Below are 19,062 nucleotides of genomic sequence, written 5' to 3' on the forward strand. Positions count from 1 at the left end.
CATTTGATATAGAGAAGAAATTATAGAGTGACAGTCACTTGGTTTACTAAATATATATGAAGTATTTCATAAATCTGTGTAAGCTGAATATACACAGTTCTGAAGAAAATTACTTTGTTAAATGAGTTTGCATTCCTAGGCACTTTTTTTTGATGTTTTTGTAGTGGGAGAGTCCTGGCTGTGTGGTGAATCACTTTTACAAATGAGACTCTGCAAGTTAAAATCAATGGGTTTCCCAAAAGAGGAAAAAAGCCTCATTTGATTAAATTCTGATCCAAATTTTGGCAGGTTGCCACTGCTGTAATTACATATTGAATTGAGCTATAATCTCTCAACACCTCAGAAGCTGCAACTATGGGGAAGTGAAATAATGTGTTTTATTTTTGTTACCATGTTAATCATGCTGAATTATTTCCAAAAAATAGACACCTCTTATAGAGTCTTCATTGGTGCAAACCATGCAGCTGAATTTTTCAGACCGGGGGGGAAGAAACAACAGAACTTTGGCACAGGCAGAAGGTTTACAGCAAATGTTTTCCGCATTTGCATTTTTCGTTCCATTTAATTATTTTTAAAATGTCTTAGGTACACAACATACGAGTACAAGCTCATAGTGCACAACGAGGTAGGATATACATCAAGTGAAGAAGTGATAGCTACTACATTAGCGGGATTACCAGAGAAAGGAAGTATCCTCATTGCACGTGCTGTTAATCATACTGCTGTAGAAGTGGAATGGTCAAAACCAAGTAAGTGTGCTTAGTATTTATTCCAGTAACTAGATGTTAACCTGCCATCACTTATGTTGGTCTGCCTTGCTCTCATAGGAAACACAATCCTTGTCTTGATTTATAATATACCTAAGTGTCCTTGAAAGGAGAGGAAAGAAATAGGAAAAAAAAGGTGCACATTTTGCTATTTCTCAGTCATGTTCATATTTATTATATGCTATTTCTGCAGAATGACAATAGTGAAAGTGAAGAAATAGTTAATGCAAACTCATGAGAAATCTATAAAGTACTAGTACACAAAATCCTGTTGTCTTTGTGGTGTATTTCATCTCTCTGTATAAAAATTTACATATACATTCCTTCAGGATGAGAGGATCCCCTTTCTCTCTCTTTTTGCTCTGCTCCTTAAAATGAATTTAGCCAATTTCTCTAGTTGGTTTGCTAATATAGCAGTGGGGAATTTCTTCATGACTTACATGCAAATGATTTTATAAGGACTGGGTGCTGAATTGCAACAAATGTAGTCTCTTTATTTTATAATTGCATGCCTGAAGTAAGCATGCTTATAAAAACTGACAAATGTAATAGATCTGAAGCAGCTCACTGAAGTTTCATTACCTTAGTAATCTAAACCCCTGACCTTCTAGATGTAGGTAATGCAATCTGGTTTTATTTTCATTCATACCTTAGAAATTTCCTCCATATATGTTTGTGAATGCAAAGGTTAAACACCAAGACAAGGCCATTCGTTATTTGAAAACCTTATCATATTTCATTACTTCTTATGTTGCAATAAGCATATTAACTATTTTGTATACCCATGTTTCATTTTTTTCATAATATTAGTTTTCAAATTATTTTCTTGTTTTCTTTGGGAGCTTGGGAGTCCTTAATGTAAGTTGCTTGCTATCTTTCTTTTTCTGGAAAACCTACTAAAGGTTTCTGACTTCTAAGGATTTAGGACTTGTATCTGTACCACTTAAAATAAAAATAACATATCACTCTTGATTAAGAATTTCTATGACAAAATTGTGTATTATTAAATCTGAAAATATGCTTTTGGCTTTTATCAATGCTCTTGCCCAGTCAGCTGAGTCCTGTTCAGCGGTACAGTGTGTCATCTAAAGCAATATGTATTAGTGCTTAAAGTTTTTGTCGTAATTATTCTTTTCATCTTGATGCCTACTGGAAAAGCAGTTGCATTTGATCAGATCTGAACTTAAACTGTTTGACAAAGGACAGATAAGATAACAGACTACATCTGAGTTACTAAAATGGAGAAGCAAGACTTGCCTGGAATCCTTGTTTATCCACCAGCTCAGACCAGTGAATGTCCTTCCCTGTGCAGCCAGAAAATTGTACTGTTTTTTTAATTCCTTTCACTGGGGAAGCTAGTGCTGGGCAAAACACATTTTAGGAAGAAATGTGAGGAGTTGTTTTTTTCCCCTGTAAATATAATGCTTCTGAGTGTATTACAGCTTTACATGTAGATCATGCTATCACGCTTGTTCTAAAATAATAACACGTAGATTTTCATTTTCACTATGGCCAAAAGGCCGTCTGTGTAAAGTTGAATGTAACTATAATTTAAGGCATAGGCACTTGCCCCTTATTCAAGGTTAGAGGACTAACACAGGAATTCAGTACTTTTGGGGTGGGGTGGGAGAGTGTTGCTTGAAGGGAAGGAGCAAAAATGGAAAAAATTTTTGAGGTTTCCATCTTAAACTAGTGCCACAGAGCAATCTGATTTGCTGTCTTCCTTCTACCTGGGTGAAAGCCATCCTTTCACAGTGCCAAGCTGCAAGGTCCACACACCGCTGCTAGCAGTGGCTTTCACCTGTTAATTTGTTTACTTCCCAGAGTCCATTGTCATTATGGGGATGTCTAGAGAAAGCAAGCTTTCTCCAGTATTAGATACGATGATGAACTGGTAACGATTTTGACAAGTTTGGAAGAGCAGTCTGCATCACTGCTTATAAGGATGAAATTGAAGGCACTTGATGGAATCTTCGGGTTTTTTTAAATAAGGGAGTCTGCATAAAATTTGTTTTTCTCTTCACAATAAATGTTGTTGATAAGAAACTTGCTGACTGAATATTTCCCAGTGAATCTCCCAATGTTTTTCCTTTCTTTTCTTAGCACTACAAGATTTGCAAGGAGATGTTGCATATTACACCCTCTTCTTGAATTCTACTGATGACAGAAGATCTCTGAGGATCCAGGCTGATGTAAACTCTATAGTCATAGGTGATTTGCAGCCCAACACAGAGTATCAGATATTTTTTCAAGTTTTTAATGGAGTCCACAGCATCAACAGTGAAGTTGTGCATGTGACTACCTCAGACGGAGGTTGGTTAGTAGCAAATGCAGCTTGGCTTAAAATCTGAGAATGAAATTGATTGATTTTTGTTAGGGTTGAGATCAGTCATCCTTCCATTATAAAATTTCCGGTATAAAAGGAAAAAGGGCTAAAACGCTAAAATGCTTAAGTGCTGGTTGTCATCATGTGGTAGATCAATAAACGGTCCCACTGAGACAGAGGCAAAAGCTCTAATAGCAGATATTAACCCAGTTTGTTCTCATCTTCTCCTGCTTATTCCTATCTGTGTGCACTAAGTTTGGAACTGAGTTCATATCAATAAATGGTGGAATTTAGACACAATTAATGGGTTTTTTAAAAGATTTGCTCTGTGAAGCGATGTGCTTTTGACATGACAGTCATACACAGGGCCTTTCCTGAGTCACCAGAAACTCTAGATGTAAGTTCAGCCTCGAAGAAAATTCTCTATGAGTCATTTCTATGCCAGTGGGCAAGTGCAGGGCCGGGGGGAAGAGGGTGAGGATAAAATAATAATAAAAAAAATGTGCATCTGAAATGTGTTTAGAATGGTCTTGCTAATCTTTTTGCTTTATAAGTCTCATTATAAACATTGTAATATCATTACCTCAGAAGCAAGTGTTCCAGGTCATTAGCAAAGCACTTTAAGTGAGGATTCCATTTCCTTTCTGATGCCAAAGGTCAGCACCTTTTGTTTATAAAATAGAATCGATCGTAAGGGCAATTTTTCAACTGGTAAAGATGGGTTCTTGTGACAAAAATAGGTCTTTGCATGGTTATTTCTGACATGCTTAGATAATTATGTAATTTAACGCTAAGGAAGATGTTGTTTTTTTTTTTTAAATAAGTGTTAGACTTCATCATTACCTATAGTAATCAACATTCAAAACCATTTACATAATGACAATATTGCATATTGCTTCATATTGCTTCAGCTATGACGCTGATAATGTCATGTTCCACCAGACATAAAGTATTTTGGTCTCAGGTTTTGCTTTAAAAGCAAAATGCTCTGTTTTTCTCTTTTTTTTTTTGGAAGGATTAGGATTGGAGGAGACATAAAAATAATATTTGTATGTTGGCAGTGCAGATGGGTGAATAATTTATCATCATATCTCACTGGCCACATACTACTGATGATTGACACTATGCTGCTGGTATAAAGCATTTTACCATCAACTCTCATGGTTTCTAACTGAGAGTATAATAAGCCAATTTACAGAAGACTACAGACTGTGATAACTTCATCAGAGGAAAGCAGATAAGCAGTGAACCCTTTGCTAAACCTAAATACTAATCTGCATTTGGTTAAACAAGTGCTTTTGCAGAGACAGCTGGAGTTTATTCAGTTTCTTCCTTTATTTCTAGAGCCTGAGGGCATGTTCCCTCCAGAGGTTGTCATCATCAACAGTACAGCTGTACGTGTCATCTGGACATTGCCTTCAAACCCGAATGGTGTTGTCACAGAGTACTCTATCTATGTAAATAATAAGCAGTACAAGACTGGAATGAACGAGCCAGGATCCTTTCTTTTAGCAGATTTGTCTCCATTCACTGTATATGATATACAGGTTAGAATATCTTTTCTGGGTTGTGTAATATACTTTAATTTTGCATAAAATACATGTATTTCCAAGCAGAATATTGTTTCATGAATTCCTTTACATACATGGACGTATATTTGCACTAATGTTGGCGTGCATATACATACAAGGCATAAATTTATTTTCAGCATATTTTAGGTCTGTGTACACTTTTCATAATACAAATTTCCATTATCTTTTCTCAAACCATCAAAACTCCATTTACTTTCCCCTAAATGCTCTGTGCTACAACATCAGCAAAGCCCCAACATATATTACAAAGAGGCAAAGATTCTACTCCTACTCATTAAAAGAAAATTGCAATTGTTTTAGAAACATCAGGCATGCATAATATATCAGCACAGAGAAATAATGATGTTGCATTTGTCATCCTTTTATCATTTTTTTTCTCTTTATCCTTCTGAGGAGGAAGCAGAGCTGATCTCTGAAATCGTAGTAGTACTTTTTATGCTGTTAATAAGTACAATATTTTTTCTTTGCTTTTCCTTTTCTCTATCTTTGCCTCTCTATTCATATATCTAATGAAAGGCAAAATACTGTGTGCAGAATAAAAAAAAAAATCTTTCTATCCTTAAGTTGTATTAATATATTCAAGAAATGTTTGACACCTAATTGTAACTATTACTGTCTATTTCGTTCAGGTTCGGTTTGCATTATATATGAGAAGGACTTAGTAGTACCGTGTATACTTCGTTCTGAAAATTTGCATCCAGGTACTACATGCCATAAATAAACATCACAGACAGGCATACCGTAACAGATTTCTATGTTCCAGCCCCTCTGAAACAGCAAACCTCCATCCATGAATACACATATGACTTTCTGAATGCCGCTTGGAAACACATTTGTCTTTTCTCAATAACAATGCAAATTCAGTGTACTGCCTCACTTATAGACCCTCTATATTAATTTACCATGGCCACCTTCTGTTGCTTGAGATGTTAATTATTCTTCTCTTCTGCTTTCCTAGTCTTTATATTGGACTTATATTTGCATCAATGTGATAGGTAAAATCAAAATAAGCTGGGTTTAATTTTTTTTTTATTATTATTCTTTTTCTTCGTGTCCTGGAAACAATATTATCTTGGATGCATGTGCATCTCACTGGTAATCTTACTACATTATCTTTCATTTTTTGTGCTCTTTTATTTTGAGTAACTTCTCTGTTGACAATACAGAAACAATGTTACCATCCTTGCCTCTGCTTAGTTTAATCCCAAGAATTGAAGGAATAAGTTTTCATTTCTGTGGCGTTTTTCATAACAAAGTATATGATTCCTATTTGCATTTTTCACTTTTAATTTTCCAGAATAGACATGAAGGAATAGAAAATATTAAGGAAAAATTATCCTTATTTTTATGTCAGAATATATGGTAGGTGTAGAAAACTTGCTCAAGGCACCAAATCAAAGTACATTTTTTTCAGTGTTGTGTACCAGATTCTACATATACATGCAGAAATACAAATTCACTGCAACTTATTATTACAGTTGCAGTTGCACTGCAACTTATCTGCATTATTGGTGATAATTTAATAGAGAACAACAATTAGTGCCAGAGGGCTGCATGTACCCTTTTTTTGAAAGTGGTGTGGGAAAACGTGATACAGAGCAGTATATCGCTGGTAGATATCTCAAAGCTGCAGTATTTTCCTGGTGTATGGGATCTGTTAATAGAAAAGAATAAAAACTTGGGTGAAGAGAGAAGTCTAAAGAAGTAGCAGAGCTGAATAATTTCTGCAGCTGAGTATGTGAAACTCATGTTCTTCTTCATCAGATTGAAGCCTGCACGGTGTATGCCTGTGTGAGAAGCAACGGGACCCAGATTACAACTGTGGAAGATGAGCCAAAGCAGCTGCCAGCACCCATTATTCACATAATTGGCTCAAGGTACTATGCTATAGGTGGCTTTCATATATCAGAGTGATTTGTAGCTGGAATGGGGACCAGAATGTAAGGTTGTCTTCTCTCAATCGAATAAGGTGCATAAAAGAATTCAGTATACACTCTGCAAACATTTTTCATGGTTGTTATTTTTGGTCTTGGAGTTTTTGGCCGAAAGAGCAATTGAAGAAATCTCACCCTTGGTTGATTGTACATACCTATTTGGGTATCACTGTGCTGTGATAATAAATAAGGCATAAGTGGAAGCAGTTAAGAGAAGAAGTGTAGAGGAATGAAAATTATCACATTTTGCTGTCAGTTAAGAAGAGGAAGATTAATGCTCAGGGAGCAATGCGATGCTGATAATGGAAACTTAGAATAATTGTGGGTAAAAAAAAGTCACCTATCACAACAGTAAGAATTAGTAAGCTATCTTAAAAGGCATGCATATCTATGTCTCCTTGAACCACTGTTTGCAATCTGCCTATCCACTACATCCACAGGCATGGGCAAACTTCTTAATTGTAAAGGCAGCATCAGATTTGCAGTCCTTAGAAGCAGCCAAATAGTAACATATACAGTGATTCTTTGGGAGTTAATATCTTCCAAAGACAGACTAAAACTAAGCTTGCTAACACATTTTTCAGAATTACACCAACAATAAAACAGTTAGCCTCCTGTGTTTATGTTATTGTTCATGTGATTTTATTACACTTCTGGTGGAGTATGCTCATTAGCAGTGTTTCTTTTATAGAAATAAAAAAAAATCTTTTTTTAAATAACAAAAATCTAACATCTGAGCCTTCAGAAATGGCCAGCAGAATGGATTTGCTTCTCCAGTCTCTTAAGGACTTTGGTTTGCTGTTTATCATTTCTACATTTTGCTTGAATTCAGCATTTGTCTCTGTATAAGGGTGAAATTAAGCTTGCTATTTTTCTGTCACACATACAGATATAGTCAAAGCCTGTTTGATGATAAGAACTCAATTCAGGATCTCATCTTTTGCCCTTGGCTTTAACTTATGTACGCCTTTGTCTGTATTGTCTGTACTGCAAACACTTATGCATGTTTCTGCTATTATATATAGACTAAATATGTCATAACACATGAATGCAAAAGGATCAAAAATGCCTTCCTACTTTATAATCTGCTCAGCCAGAAACAGACTCTGTTTCTACACTGCCTTTTCCTACATGTCATATTATCATCAGCTGTTCTTATATCCCAAAAGAATACTAACTACTGATCGATTGCCCGGACATGTCTGGCCGTGGCCTACACGTGCCCCGGGTAGTTCATTTATTTGCCACGGTGGATTTGCTAGAGTGGAATTTAATCAATAGCTAATTCATTAATTCTGGTCCTCGAGTATGTAGGGATTGTGCAGTATAAAAATGACTGGCTGGCTTCAGCTTTGATTGAAATATGACAAACACTACAGCTGACAGCTTCAGCAGGTGCTGGGCTGAATATGAATTTTGCTTATTTATCCTCCATGAAAGAAAAAGCTTGGGCAAAAAAACCAGTTTGTGTAGACAAGAGGACATTTTAATACATATCTGTCATCAGACAGAGAAAAAAGGCATTTCTAGAGTATAGGCTCATGGGATACCTGAGATATAATACAGACTGTGCAGTTTATTGTCTTTAATTGGAATCATGGCGTTTTTCCCTCTTCTGAATCAGTTTGAGGGGCTGTATTATTGATGAGAATGCTGTAGGATAATGTCTTTGTAGCATTCACAAATAATTGTTTTAAAATTTGCCTCAAGGTGCTGCATGACATAAATTATAATTTCACCCACCAACTTCTTAGAAGTCTTTCTGATAGCAGCTCCATCCACACTGTTCTAATGAAGGTTATACCACCAGAGCCATTATAAATACCTTACTTTTCCACCCCTTACAGTTAATAACTCAGCTTCAGGCTGAAACTTGGCACAAAAGGTCGCAGTCCTGGAATGATTATTTTATAATGCCAAACTTCAAATAGAAAACAGTATGGGACCAAATCCTGAAGTCCTAAGTCACATCCCGGTTTGTTATGTTTGTTGTCTGGATTTGGGGGGGTTTGGGGGGGAGGTGGAGAGGTTGCATTGGCTATGTTTAGGTAGAAACAAATCCCATTGAAATCAAGTATGCTTTTTTTTTTTTTTTTAGTTAGGACCTCAGGGTTTGTCTCTGTAGAGAAGTGTTGTATTTTATTACACAGTTTAGAAAGTTCTCCAAGTACTGCATGCATGTGGACGCTGACTTAAAGTTTGTGTAGTGGGTTAAATTCTCATGGTGTGTTGGAAAATAGTTCATTCCCCTTTAAAATACTTTTCTTCTTTCTCTTTTTCCTTGTAATACACCATGCTTAGTTTTTTTTCTAATAACAATACTTAGTAGCAGCTTTGTTCCTTTCAGAAAACGGAGGCACAATGCAGATGAACCCTGCCAGCAATTCTGTACAGTGCTTAATTATAAGGTTGATGGCTCTGAAAACACCATGTGGCGTAAACTAGGGAAAATCCTTCCTAGCTTCATGAAGAAAGAGAGGGCTTTTTATGCACCTTGGGGGGAATCAGAAACCCTGGTCAGGATGTGATAGAAAACTCAAAGAAGACAAGGCCATGGGAGAAAAGCTAGGTGAATTCTTTGGTTTGATGTTCAGTATCATGGGGCTTAGGAAGGTTTCTGTATCAGATGCTGTTCATGGGTGAATGAGCTGGAGGAATTATTTCAAATTAACATGTTAGTGAGAAAGATTTTCGAACAAATGGATAAAACATATAGCAATAAATCGTTGGGATGATAGTATTTGCTCAGGAGTTCTAAAGGAGCTCAAATATGAAAGTGTCAAACTACTGTGCTGTGTAAAATATCCTTTAAATTGGTCTTGGTACTGGAGGAATGGAAGATGAGACAATGTAGTGCAGATTTCTCCAAGGGGATCTGGGGAACTAAAGACCAGTAAGTCTGATGTTCCATACTGGGAAAATGGGTGGAAAGTAAAAAAAAGAAAGGGAGTCATAACTATTTGAATAAACACGAAATGCTGGGGAAGATTGTTGTGGAGTCATGTCCAGCCAACCTATGACAAGCTAACCAGAAATATCCAGAGGACAGGCAAAACACAAAGGTTTCTCACGTATGCTTAGTTTTATAGCACTTTCCCTAAAGTGTTCAAGACAGTGTTCCCATGGAGGAAACCTGATCGCTCTCCTTACTTTAGTAACGGGAAAAACAAAGCACAGAAAGATTTCTCTAAGAAGTTTGTAGCAACAACAGAAGCGTAATGCTATTTATCAGACTTTCTGTACTGTGTCATACCGCCTCTCTAATTACCTTAGCACAGCAGTCCACGATACAACAGGTACTTAACTCTTGTGCAATAATGCTGAAGCAGTTGCTCAGTGTGTGTGATCTCCTGATGAGGAAAGTATTTTATTCACTGGTCATTAATAATAGCAATGTTCCCTATCTTAAGAAAGTCAGGTGAATCTTGCGATTTTTCTGTGATTTTTTTCATTCCAGCTCCTGAAAGTAGTCATTGAATCTTAGATTTGATGTGATTTTTTAAATTTAACCCTTGTATGTGAGGAGACTAACACAACATTCATTCTCATAAGTGAGGCCTTGTTATATTTTTAATCTTCATGGTTAAACCTTTACTACTGTGTTGAGAAAAAAAAAATCAGGAGTTCTTTTCATGACTCATGGACACTTGAAGCTGGTGATAATTGAAGCAGGCAAAACCCAGAATTTCCTTTCCAAACTCTGGTTTACCAAAATGTATCTGATGTGATATCAAAACTCTGAATTACTGATATTTTTCATGGATTTAAAAAAAATAATATTTCTACCTGGAAATGTCGGAATTAATTGTCTTCACATGCTTGAGCCAAAGGATTTCAGTTTGCTCTGTTGCACCAAAAGCAAATACACCTTTGTGGATCAGTGTGGAATTGTTCTTTACCTCCTGGAAGTGCTGCAGTGCCTCATGGACCTTGTAGTCTGAAGCAGTTCATTTCTTTGAACGTGGTTAGGCTGCCTTTCCTGCGGGAGGGAGCCCTGCTTCAGTATTTTCACCGCATTGACAGCAGTCACAGAAGGGACTCAGCCAGCATTTGAACTATCATATATTGCACATGCTTGAAGTGAAGTTTTCTCCGGGCAGACAAGGATCATACTCCACGTGCCAGGTGTTGTACGTTCATCTGTGCCTAGAATTTGCAAGTCTGCTTCTGTAGTTCAGGCTGTGGGCAATTCCCAGCATAGGCACAACTCCAGTTTATCTGAGAGGGAGTAACTGGGCGATGAAGAGAAGGAGAGGGTGGGCAGGCTCCGTCCCCATGTTTCTGCAGCTGTATCAAATGCACCGTACGTGATACAGCTGGCTGCAGGCTAAAGCGCCCATCATGTCCCATTAAATCTGCACCTGCCCAAGAAGGTTTTCAGCTCAGCCTGGGGTATTTCTTCAGATGGAGGGTGTCAAAAAGCCTCTGCAGTCCCGTGAAAACCCTGCTGATTTTTTTTAAAAACTGAGCTATGCATGTTCTTGCTATGATGTTTTCAAAACCACCACAATTTGCCATGGGTGGCAAACATCAGAAGGTGCAGACATAACTGAAACATGCATAAAATGGTGAAGGAGTCTGCTTATCTGTGAGTCATTATCGGAAGGTCATACTGAGTTTTACCCTTTCGGTGACACTGGTCAGTGAACTCCCATACCATGTAATTTTCTTGCGCAGCTGCAGCTTTACACAATACCAGGCTATGTCCACCCCAAATGTGTATCTATAAATTGAATAATAATAAAGTGATTGCTTGTTAAAAGCAAGAAATACATGCTGAGCTCTGCAGAAAAGGCAAAATGTTCAAATCATTGCATCAATTCTTAGGCCTAATTTGAAATTATTTTAGAGAGAAATATGACTCGTAAAACTGCAAAAACTGGTGCAATACTTTGAAAATATACCCTTGAGGGTCTGAATGAAACTTGCAGAAAGCAAATCATTCAAAAATATGACTGGGAGTGCTTTCTTTGCTTCTGTGATCTATACTGTGCAAAGACCAGGAGAGAGTTACAATGGCATTTATAAAGGTTGAAGTACTACCCTTCTTTTCCTTTTCTTTTTATCTTTTTTTCTGAAGTTTATACAATATATGTTCCTGCTTTTACATTTTTAAGTTAGGTCCTGTAACATTATTTAAATGTAGACATGTGTATATGTGCGCGAGTGTGTGTTCATGTGCATGTGGTAGAATATGTAGTGAATACAAAATAGCCATGTATGGAATATGTAATTAAATCTATGGTTCAGATGAAGACCTTGGAATGATAATGGTGACTCTACAAGTCACCCATGAAGTTATTCCTTCATAGGTGACATTAATTCCTGTTCTGCAAAGGCTTATTGCTGTGTGTATTCCTCTGTTTATACCTCAAGGAAGTGAAATAATAGTTCAGTTATTTTTATTCTGTTAAGATGTCAAAGTTTATCTCAGCAGCTGCTGTTTCACTGTAACATTTTCACTTTAAATTAATGCTAATTTATGATGTCACTGGCATTCTGACAGTGGCTGTGTAATTGGGACATGGAGATTAAAAAGAGGTACTTGGAGCCTAAGTATATACTATGCAATGTTGTCAGTCCTCCTATTGATCTACATGTAGCATTGGGATCTCCTTCTCTCTACCCAAAGAGAGTCATAGTGAAAGAAATTTGTGTCTTATGCAACGTTCCAGAGTGATTATGCAAGAAATGAAGTTTTCATTTGAAATATCAATGTAAAATGTGTACATTATAAAAGACAGACCAAATTTCCATTTCAAATGTCCCTTTTGACCTTTTTTTTTTAATCGTAAAATTAAGTGAGATTTTGGAGCCAATATCTGCACATTTTTAGTAGTGACAGGCATGCTACAGTTCAACATGATTTTTCCCTCAAGATACTTTCTTCCTTAAACTGATGATGGTCTGATATCAAGCCTGAAATCAACAACAGGATTTTGTTTTACAGACAGTCTTTTGCGGGCTGCTGCAGTCATGTTTTTGTGCTCAAAGTCAGAAGTCTTGAGTCTTGTGATAAACACTTGCATTTTTTACTTCTAATTTTATGTCAATGAAAGTATTCAAGCACAGAAGAGAACTAGTGCTTACTGATGCTGTGATGAGTTCTTTCTTTTAATTTTCTATTGAAGAATACTTTTCAAAGCAACATACTTTTTTTGTATAATGTTTTTGAAAGCAGAGAAAAGGCAAGATGAATACCGCTCTGTTCTAAATGGTGACTGAGCACAATGTGAGTAAGCGGCACTGGCGACAGCTCAGAGGGCAGGGGGTGGTCTTTCGCCTCCAAACTGCCCGTCCTCTAACAGGTTCTTATCTGAGAATGGAACAGTCACGCCAGCCCTGACAATAGTTCATGTACGCCTTTGCTATAGCACCAGGAAGGCATACTGAAGCCTTTCTCCCATCACTGAAATGAAACAAGTAAAATGCTAGAAAGTTTGTTACCCATAAGTTTCCAGAAGTATGAATGAGATGTCTTTTAAATAGCAACCTTTAAGGACTTTGATTGCATGTGTGATTTATTTTCCCAGAGTATTAGCACATATTGACACTTTTTTCAAACTTTTACACCTTTCAGTTATTAAAGCAGCTGTGAAATTCACCATCCAGAGGAACATTTTGGACACTTCAAAATATTTCAGTCCATGTGAACTAGTATAAAATGGAACTACTATATGCTAATCCTTTAATGTAAGTATCCATAGAAGCATAAATACTTTCAATAATTTAACAGATGTTAATTTTCTGCTTATTGTAGATCTCTTCAAATCAACTGGGCATCACCAGGACAGCCAAATGGCATTATCCTGGGATATGAGCTCTTACGTAAAGCGTGGCAGAGGTGTACCCCATCAAAGACTCCAAGAAGCAGCAAAAGTAATAGAATGTGCATCTCATTAGAATGTAAAAAGCATGAAAATATCTGTGGAGAAGTGTGTTATCATCCAGAGCTGAAGGTACATGTATATTCTTAAGTTAATGATGTAATGAAAAATTATATTTTTAGGAATAAGTGTGTAAACCAAACCTCTTTAGTTATCAGAGGAGGAGAAGTGGAGGGTTCTGTTTCTTTTGATATTTTAAAATCAAGGCTCTGATACGTGTCTTGAAACTTTTTAAAATCAAATATGGACGTTTGAGCTCAGTACAGGGCTAGCTGTGCAAAAATCTCCAGCAGTGTGTGTGAGTCAGCTGATGACAAGTGATTCTGTTGTCTTAAGTCTGTGATTGTTGACTTTATTTCTCCTTTCAGAAGAAATGAATTGGTCAGCATTTATGAATGTGTCCTGCATTAACACTTTAGTTTGGAGCAATAGCGCAGTTCTGAAGTGAATCCCCAGATCGTTTTCATTTACTACATGCTGGTTCAGGGTAGAAGTGGTTTTAATACCTGCGAACTAAATCCCTTGCACAGGAAGCAAAGCTAGAACCTGTGTTTCAAAAACCCTTCAAATATGCTCCAGCCCTGAATGGGGACTTTAGGCTCCCAACCAGTCTGTGGACCACCTCACTTCACAAGTATGCATCTGAAGTTTCCTCCCTTCAGAAAGCTTTGCTCCGCGTGCGTAGTGCAGATGTTCATGCCAAGGAATCAGGCTGTATCTGATCCAAAGTAAATCTCACAAGCCACGTGTAATGGAAGTCTGAGGAATCTCAGTACCAACCTCCTGAATCCACTGATCCAATCCCATTGTGACAAATTACTTGGTGGGTATATATGTGTATAGATCTCTGTATGTATTTTTGCATCCCACTTGGAACAGTCAGTTTTGCTCAGCTGCGTGCCATAGATCACACACTGTAGACTACTAGATGAGATTCTTTGTCAGCTCAAGTATTCAGGTATCTGTGGAGCACATGATGGTAGTTCATATGGCTCCTTTGGCATAAAGTGATCGCATTGGACCACTTAAAGGCCATAGGAAATCTTCTAGGTGTATGCAGAATTTCAAAAACACTAGTAAAATTATAAAGCTCCTCTCTGTGTGAAGAATCATTCCTCAAAGCCTGCATGGCAAATAGTGGTTATTAACATGACTTGCTGGGGTTTTTTTTCCCCCTTAAATTCTTCCTTGACTAAGTGCTTAATGATCAGATTCTCCAGTACAGAAAATCTATTTAGATTCAGCTACAAGTGGGTGGCTGTTACATGACAATGATGAGCAGCTCTGAATGCCATTGTGATTTGTCAGATGTATTTTTAAATTATGGCTATTTTCAGGTTAATCTTCATATGAGTTCCTGTTTAGGAGTAGGATCAATAGCGTAGCGGGAGTCTGTAATGGTTTTTATTGACAAATGAGGTAGAAAACTCTTAGTTTGAAAGTAAGATTTAATGTAATGAAATAGTGTCCCTATTTGTCAAAGGCATCATCACATGTTCCGTGACTAAAGCAAACAATATGTATTCACAAGATTCCCTGTCAGACAAGACAGTAATTAGAGGAGTGAGTTATTTGAGGGATTCAAATCAAAATATAAATTATTCCAGCCAATACAGCTTTAGTTTCTGAGTTCCCTTGAAAGCAATACTATACTAAACATATGTATTTCTGAAATCTTGCAAGTGAATTATGGGCAGTCCTTTGTTCTAAAAGGTAAATTTACTTATTTCAGGTTTTTAGCATGGTAGACTTTTTAGTAGATCTTGGCATGTGTATGAGTTGAATTTGTATTATATTCATTTTAGAAGTTTTCTTCTCCGTTTTTATTTTTTCAGTTTTTGTGCGTTTATAGTAACTTTGAGCTTGGACAGTGTCCATTTATTTTTATATCTTCCTGACTTCCTAATTTTTTCGGATTAATTTTGCATTATTTTGTTATAATGGTGTCTCTGTATTCTGAGAGACTGTGGTTAGGAGTGGGTGCTATTTGTTAAGTAATGGATATATAATTAACGACTGGAAAGGTCCACAGGAAACAAGCACTCACACATAAAATGACATGGGAGTAATTTTTGTGGGTGAATTGATTAAAATTCCCCTCCCAACACTTTGCCTGGTTTGCTATGTGTATCCACACTAGCCATCCAAAATGTCTGTAAGAGATATCTACGGAGCTCCTGGCACATCCGTGTTCCACTTAAACTAGAATCTGCGACAGGGACAGCATAAGACCTTATGTGGCAGCCCTCTGTCACGCTTTCATAGAATTCACTGTCAGTTTATGCCAGCTATAATGCTGAAGCATTTATGCTAGTATATGTGGTCCTTAGATTTGACAGTCTACTGGACAGAAGTGAAGAAAAGCAACACTGACCAGCATACACTTACTCTGAAAAGAAAGCCTCTTGTCACTGTGCCAGCTGCTATTCACCATACATTAATTGTACAGCCGAATGCAAAGAGATGCCACTGAGAATTAAATGCTGAACAGTTTAAGTAATGTTTAGATCCAGAATAATAAACAAGTTTTTTGTTCATTTGATGATAGACTGGTCAGCAAAAGCAGGGAGATTGTGTGTATGTAGTTCCGATAGACAAATAGGTTGTGGAGTTCTCACTTTTGCTCAGGTCATTTATTGCACCTTGTATGCAAGATACAATGGGTCTCATTTCCATCTTAAAATTTCCTTGATTTCCTTGAGTATAAAGTGAGAGGAAAACTAGGCCTTTTGTACAAAAATAATTCGGAGATATGTCTTGGGTTATTTATTAATATTTCCTTATGGATTTATGGGTTACATTTGGCATCATGAGCTTGCTATTGTAAGGCACTGCAGAAAAAGAGGGATTTGTTATAATTTCTTATCTACATAAGAGATCACCAAAATATAATCCCCTCCATCCATAGAAACCAAAGTGTTTCAGTAATAGGAATACAAGCGTGTTTTCACTACACAGCAGAGCGGGATGCAGAGACTCTTCAGCTAACATTGGCTGAGTTGGGTCCAGCTAAGTAGCGCAGTTATATCAGAAAGGCAGTGCTAAATAGCCCAGGTGCAGGGCTGCACCGGTATATGTGTGCTGCGTTTGGGATCCAGGTTAGTATCTCTGCATAGCACTGTGCTGTGTAAATAAACCAACTTGCTCAGAGCTGCCTTGGGAATCTCTGAAAGAGCAGATGACCTTTTCACTACAAGGGACATGAGTACATGCACATTCATGGGCTCATGTAGGCCTGATATTAAGCCTAATGAAGACCCAAAAAGGTTCCTGCTATCCTAAATAATCTTTGCAACAGAATCCTACTTCTTGTTTCTAGTTGTTATCTGTTTTTCTGCTTCAATGTTAGAAATCTTTGTTATTTTAACTAAAGCTAACACAGTGCTGTGGCTGGTACCCTTACCCTGGTGTTTGTAATCAGACTTGGATGGATTTACAATTCTTCAGTGCAGAAAGAATTTGGAAAGGGTTTTTTGTGTATAGTTTTGCAGAAAAGCTGAGAATACACTCTCATGATGAATTTTGTCAGCTGCCAGTAGGGTCCCTATGTCCTGTGTACCTTTTACAGTAACAGACCTGTGCTGCTTGGGTGTTTCCAAGCTGCCAGAATTGACAGTCTTTTCCTAGCTGTTTTCAGTAAGGTGTGATCCATAACTCTATCCGTATTTGAAATCTCAAAACAGACATCAGCTTACAGAGCACATATCACGAGATCTGCAGAGATGTACTTCAATTAACAAGAGAATGTGCTCTAGCTTCACCCATCAGGGAGCATAATCTCAGTACCAATGGGGAAGGCATGTAGCTACCAAACTGTCCTTCTGTTGTTACTGGCATCCTGAGGTGAACACTGAAAATAATGAGACAGGTACAGTAAAAAAGTAATTAAAATAGTGGCATAAAGGTTAATAATTTCTGTATGCAATGGATCATGAGTATGAACATCAACGGTTAAAAGGGTCCTGACTGAAGGTGTTAATACAGCTTCAGCACTTTTTATTTTCAGTAGCAACAAGCTGTATAAATCTGCAGTTAATGAACTAATCAAATATAACTCTGACATTACTAGGAAGTACAGGCTTACCCCTTTACTCATCGTAATTAACACGTGCCATTTGTTAAAAACACCAGCAGGACTCTTCTCTTTAAGAACAGGAGGAGCAAAATGGTGGCTTGATAGCTAGCCTCAAAAACACGATTTTCAGGAGTGAAAACTAACACATCTTGACACTGGTGAAGGATATTCCATCAATATTTATGTAAAATTTACTATTAATGCTAGCAATATTGTGCAAATTCTTTTCAAGTTCTTTCAGGCTTAGAGAACCTTTAAAAAGATAACACTTCATGTATAGTGTGTGTTGTAACACACCTGGAAGACAGGAAACGAAACTCTTTTTAGTAAGATAATATATAGTTATTTGTAACAGAATAACAATAATTTCTGCTCATGGATTTTAGATCTAAGGCTGTACCAATTACCAAAAGAGAACAGCAGTTTGAGAAAAGGAATGGGTGAGTAAGTATACTTAGCAAAAAAGGGTGTCTACATAGATTCAGAGATAATTTAAGTAAAAAAGAATGAGCCTTGCTAATTTAAAATATTCCCTCTCACATGAGAACATGATGGGTCAATCATTACTCTGGTGTTTGCTCCACAGGCAGAAATTTTTAATGAACTCCTGTAGCTAATAGGAATTCCTTAGAGTGTTTTGTGAATTGCTATTTCACAAAGTGGCTCTGGCAGCAAGCGTTTGACAAGAAGGATAAACATGGCTGCCTAGCACATCTGTTTATTTGAGTAAATCAGTCCTAGCTCAACTGGCATGTGTCCATAAGGCCGGATAATATCCTTCAGCAAAGTCTTCAGCAAGCAGAGGGACCAGGGATGACACAATTTTAATTAAAAGAGAGTTGCATAGATAAGTTTGGAGTATTTTTAAAAATTGTTAAAATATTGTGTAATCCTGCCTGCGAGATCTGATATCTAGTTACTCTGTGCTCCTGTCATGGCTGACTGGGCCTTTCTCAGGTATCATAATAAGCCTTTCTTTATGCCCAGCCCTTCCCAGTCCCTGTGCTCCTGGGTCACAGTCCCTCTGTGGGCTTGGATGGGTGGATAACTACAGGATTGATTTGTGAGTAACTCAGTCTACCAATATTTTTAAGGGCTCTCATGATAGCTATGGATGAACATCTTGTATCATCTCCATAGATAATAAAGATCTTCTGGTTAGCAAGCATATGTCAAGCATTCAACCCTCTGTACGAGGGTGAGATCTCCGACCTGCCTAAAATGTTGGTGTCACTGTATCTGATCGCTACGAGGCTTCTACTTTCATGTACATAGTAACACCATCCAGTTGGGACTGTCACTTTTAGATCTAAGAGGATGAGATAATAATAACCTTTTGCCACTATAACTTTCAATCCATCTGCTTTTCTTCTTTGTCTATGACATAATTTTAGCATTACTTGAATGCATTTTATTTTATGGATTGATAATGCAGAATCCTTGGGCTGAATATCAATGCAAATAGAAACTAACTATCTTTA

General features: G+C 37.2%; 1 protein-coding gene across 1 annotated transcript in view; it reads left to right on the forward strand.

Annotated features, from left to right (window-relative positions):
- The window catches only part of USH2A (usherin), a 396,109-nt gene that overhangs the window by 281,039 nt on the left and 96,008 nt on the right, over window positions 1-19,062 (forward strand). Inside the window, 5 exon segments of the mRNA XM_050894852.1 lie at window positions 586-749; window positions 2,871-3,080; window positions 4,438-4,640; window positions 6,450-6,562; window positions 13,380-13,578. Of these exon segments, the coding sequence (XP_050750809.1) occupies window positions 586-749; window positions 2,871-3,080; window positions 4,438-4,640; window positions 6,450-6,562; window positions 13,380-13,578 (889 nt within the window).

This window comes from Gymnogyps californianus, chromosome 3 (assembly GCF_018139145.2).
Source record: "Gymnogyps californianus isolate 813 chromosome 3, ASM1813914v2, whole genome shotgun sequence".
In the NCBI taxonomy this organism is placed as follows: Eukaryota; Metazoa; Chordata; class Aves; order Accipitriformes; family Cathartidae; genus Gymnogyps; species Gymnogyps californianus.